The 5,000-nt window shown below is 51.1% G+C and overlaps 2 protein-coding genes across 2 annotated transcripts in view; both read left to right on the plus strand.

The window, feature by feature from the left end:
- The first annotated feature begins 408 nt into the window (after nucleotides 1-408).
- LOC126569171 (lopap-like) lies at nucleotides 409-1,363 on the plus strand. The gene is made up of 3 exons (XM_050226096.1): nucleotides 409-712; nucleotides 788-975; nucleotides 1,061-1,363. Exons 1-3 carry the CDS (start codon nucleotides 435-437, stop codon nucleotides 1,345-1,347), a joined length of 753 nt encoding a protein of 250 aa, XP_050082053.1. The 5' UTR covers nucleotides 409-434; the 3' UTR covers nucleotides 1,348-1,363.
- A 1,830-nt stretch (nucleotides 1,364-3,193) lies between these two features.
- Nucleotides 3,194-5,000, plus strand: part of LOC126570016 (apolipoprotein D-like) — a 3,137-nt gene continuing 1,330 nt past the window's right edge. The window contains exon 1 of the mRNA XM_050227461.1: nucleotides 3,194-3,565. Within this exon, the coding sequence (XP_050083418.1) occupies nucleotides 3,552-3,565 (14 nt within the window). The 5' untranslated portion in view covers nucleotides 3,194-3,551. The remainder of the gene's footprint in view (nucleotides 3,566-5,000) is intronic.

Genomic DNA, 5,000 nt, shown 5'->3' on the forward strand with positions numbered 1-5,000 from the left:
CCCACGGGGTGTGTCCCTCTGGGACCGAGCGGGAGACGTAGCGAAAGAGAGAGCACGAAAGCCCATCCCGGTTTTATGGGCTAGAGGAAAAGGTTACAATCGAGTCAGACACCTCCGCACGACCCCACGAGCGCCGGCACTATCGACGCGAATCTTGGAACTAGTTCGTGCCGGAGACGGATGCTCTTCTTTTGAAGCCAGCCGCCACCACCGGTGTGTGGAGAAAGGCCGTGGCCGTCGTCGTCATTCTTGGGTGGCGGTTCAGTAAACATGGCACAAGGCTAGCACAGCCCAGTCCAGCCCAGCCCAGCCAAGCCCAGCCAAGCCCACAGCGGACAGGCACGACAACAAATATAAAAGCCCACTCCCGCCCGGTCTGGCCAGGTTATTCTGCCGAGGGATCGCTGATCGTGCACATCGCTCTCGCTCTCAGGATGCAGGTCCCAAGCAGGGATAGCCAGTGGACAGTGATCGGTGCGCTGGTTTGTCTCGTGGCCATCGGTAGCCTGGTGAGTGCTCAGATCCCCGGGTTCGGTACCTGTCCAGACTATTCGCCGATATTGCGCTTCAACCGATCGCGCTTCCTTGGCACGTGGTACGAGATCGAGCGCTACTTTACGGTAACCGAAGTGGCCACAAAGTGTGTCTCGGTAACGTACGAACAGCGGGCCGATGGTAAAATCTACGTCCGGAATGCGTACACCAATCGATTGTAAGTACGCCGCGCAAGCCACCGTTTGTCCACGCAGAGTCGGCGGAGGTTAATGTTTGATGCCGCACTTTCCAGCAATGGTGTCGAGCGCATCATCTCGGGAGTGATGGACAAGGGAGGCAAGGCGAAGGATGGACGGTACCAGATCGAGTACTCTTCGTTCCCGTACAACTACAACGCTTCAGTGATGGTGCTGGACACGGATTACGATTCGTTCGCTGTGCTGTACTCGTGCAGTTCCTTCGGTCCCGTGGGCCATGCTGGTAAGTTTGTTTTTTTCTAACCTACTAAAAGCCGTAAGGACTGGTAATCTTCATTCCTGCTCAACAACAACAACCATTCCCCCAGTGTCAGCGTGGTTGATGGCCCGTGAACGACTTCCGGCTGGCCCGGTGCTGCAGCGTGCCTACGGTGTGCTGGATAAGTACAAAATCTCTCGCACGTTTTTCATACGCACCGCCCAGGAGGACTGCGTGACTCGGCCACCACCAGAACCGGCCATCGATCCGACGGAATCGAGCATCGATGTGGCACGAAATGAAGATGAGCTGAATCAGCTGCGAAATGATATCTTTGCTGCAGCACCACCACCACCAATTGCTCCCTTGGATCCTGTTCTAGAGGATAAGAACTGATTAGGTACCCCCTCCCCCCCCCCTTCTTAAACTAGAGCACGATCACACGATCGTTGACGTGTTTGCCTATTTATTCATCTAGTTTTTGTTAATCCAACTCGACAAACTTTAAATAAAACAATAGAAAACGTAAATTCCGTCCCTACACGATCTCTTCCTGTGTACAACAACACAAACTCTTGTGGGAACGCGGGGAAATTGGGGTTAAAACGTGCAGTTCTTGCAGATCTTTTCTCGGAAGCGGAACACACATAACCGCACGCCACCGCAGGCACGCCAATGGGCCACACCAGCGCTTTTCGCTGTCAAGTTCATGATCACCTTCGACTTTTCACAAGCTGTACTACCGGGAAAATGGGTCACCGGAGCCCTCGCATCGCTGCCTCGAGATGAACTTTTCCTTTCGAGCATCAACAGTGGGTGCGCGGGTGTGGGACAAAAACCAGTTGTTCCACCAGAACTGGTGGTCTCTTGTCTTCGCTCCATCTTCACCTCGCTTGTATCGAAAGAGAAACGGGCAGAAGTTCAATCACTCGCGGCGTGTCACTTGGTTCGTTTCTCTGCTTGGTACACTTTCTTGGGAGCCCGTCGATCGGTGGGCCGCCTCACCCACCTGCAGTGAACTGATTGATGGGCTCGAAGCCGTTCATGGAGAGAGTGGCCCCGGTGGTTGGGTATATGATTTGATAACTCCTGGTAATCTTGGAAGCTTCCCGGTAACATGCAATTGAATCTTTTTAACCAAATTCAAATTAGATGATAACCTTTACTTACAAGTGGAGAGAGGATGTTCCGAAAGGCAGTTTGTGAAATCTGCCATGATGCCTCACCACCGTAGACATGCTAATTAAACGTCGTCTAATGATCACCCAAAATTACTCACACTGAGCAATTACGATGGGCACCTCACGCCCCTTTCTGGCAGTAAACATACTTTCGCCAGATGTCTCCGTTGAGGGAGTTGAACCTAAAACCTCCATCACGGCGGTTAAAATATGGGTCACTCGGAGTAGGACAGCAGTGCGGCTTAGGACTGTGACATTTCTTTCTCTACTAAACGGACGAACCCCGGTACCCGGCATCGCGACTGGCTGCAATGCTTTGGCCGGGCATGCTGGACCCTGTTTAGCGGGTCAACGCGTGTTGGTCGCTTTTCAGGCGAAACGAAGCGGACCAACAACCCCAAAAAAAAGCACGCAAAACATGATCACAACAAATGGTACAATTCGTCCACCAGCAACAATGGGCTGCTAGTTGTGATCGTGGTTGAACTTGCGCAAAGTGCAGCCAAGGAAATTGGGGACTTCGCTCCCTGGTCCGTGATATCATGCGTCATAGTGACTAGCGACCGGACTTTGCATGTGTCTTCGAGCAAGAGATCGTTTTTTATATGCTCTGCTAGCTCCAAAAACCGTTTTCATGTTCATGCTGTGGATCATTTACGGTTAGCGTTGTCGCTTGCAACACGTGCGACGACAGCATACACCGAGAGCGCCGCCGGTGGCTGGAAATTAGGTTCAGCAACACCACACTGTCTGCATATCCAACAACATAATGAAAACCGTTTTAAAAACCGTCTTCAAAAAGGGTTTTTTTTATAGAGGACCTTTTTTTTGGAAACGCTCTGCACTCTTACTCTGTCCGAATTGAATTAGGTTTTCCACCGCATGAGGATCGAGAGGTTTATGCTTGTAGTCTCTCCCAGCTCCCCACCACGCACACGCTCCACTACGCTAGGCTTGCGGGCGAGAGTCTTCGCGTGCATCTCGACTCACCGACTGTCGCAGCTCGGCGCCTCTAAAATCCGACAGTAGCCAGCTCGACGCTCGCATTGCACCTCGAGCCGTCTACCAACGTGGACCTGATCGTGATCGTGACATTGTTGCCGGGAGTGGTAATCAGTAAGTGTGCCGTCGTTAAACAAGTGAACAAGTGAAGTCAAGTGACGTACGATCGTCTTTTAGTATCGGCATAAATCTTAAGCAGAAAGTACGGTTTCCGACGCCCCCACTGGGAAGTGATCTTACGCGGATAAGGAACGGTACACGTGCCACTAATCACCATCATTAACGGGGTTGTCGTCGACCTCAAAGAAGAAGGAAGCGTATTTACGATCCGTTTGGCATCGGAGTGACGCACGCGTGGAAGTTTGTGGAACTTTTGGTGGCCTGAGAGGATCAATCCAGAACGCGTAAATACACAATATGGTTATTATGGGGTAGGTACCATGCAGCATGCTCATGCTCGTCATTATTTACTTTGCGCCACCACCACCAGCCGCAGACAGGTAGATCAACAAGGTGCTGGTGATGCTCTTTGGGTAACCTTGCCGGATGTTTGATTTCAATAATCATGCTTCGATGGTGCAAAGGTTGCACCGAGGCGAGACTCGCCCTGCTGAGCAAGATGAAGATAATTCGCTTGTACGATCGATTATCGAGAGCACTGTGTGGTTGTGTTGCAGTTTGTAGGTCAAGCAATTTCACCTTAAACCGAGGAGAACGAGGTGAGGCGATCGGCAGCAGCACGTTCTGTTTTCCATGTTATCATCGTAACCCAGCTCTGGCTGCACCGTAATGGTTGCTCCGGCTGGTGTTATGTTCGTTTGGGCGTAAAGCATCATCATTGCATCACACGAGCGGCTTCTTTCAATCCCCTTAATTAATCGGGAACGCGAGCCGCTTTGCTCTAGCTTATCAAAGCGCTCGGAGCTTCGAAAATCATACACAAAACCCACGGAACCTCTCACGGAACGGTACATATCGCAAAGGGGGCCGTTGTTACAACATCTTCGAGGCTCGCCGGCCCCAAACACGATCAAACATAAGACAGCCACCGTCGTCATCAGTCACACGATGCACCACCTTTTTGGGGGGCGAAAGCGGCCCACAACACCGCTGTGGAGATGCCGGAGCCGCTTCAAATTTCCTCGTTTTCCGTTTCGTAACGTGAGATCCTCCGAAAAATCTCACTAAAAAGCTCGGTGGATCCACTGCAGCGTATCGAGTGTCGCTCGTTTTGGATGGAGGAGCGCCCCCTGCATGAGAAACGTAACACGCAGCCTGGCACGCACTCGATCGTTCGGTTGATCGAATGTAATTTGTTTGCTCAACATATTTCGTGTAAATTTATGATAAGATCTGACATTCGAACGGGGGCTTTATTTGTTCTACAACGACATAACACGATGCAGAACTCCTTCGTCTCCTCGTCGGGATCAAATGTTAATACTTGATCAACAAAACGCATTCACCGTTTACGCAAGGTCAACACTAATGCGCGCCACTACTGAATGTTGAAAGACAATGCGTCCCTACGCCCAATACTCGAGCCCTCGGTGCGTTTAATGACCTTTGCTTACTCATTTACAACCATTCGAAATTATGCAACGGCACAACATTTCGGTGGCTGAAATTTAACCCTGCGGCGATCGCCCACAGCAGCCATGCCACCGGTTGGTGTATTAGGAGGAGATCCTTTTTCATAACAACCGGTCGATCGACCTTGATGCCGAACGAATGCTTTCAAACGTGAGTACGTGACACGAGCTCCGTTCACCGGTTTCACGTGGTTTTCCGTGGAACGTGGAGAACCATAATGAATCCAACTTGCCCAAGTCCGCATCCAATCGCTTCCAAAATGCACTAATTTTT

This window comes from Anopheles aquasalis, chromosome 2, assembly GCF_943734665.1.
Source record: "Anopheles aquasalis chromosome 2, idAnoAquaMG_Q_19, whole genome shotgun sequence".
In the NCBI taxonomy this organism is placed as follows: Eukaryota; Metazoa; Arthropoda; class Insecta; order Diptera; family Culicidae; genus Anopheles; species Anopheles aquasalis.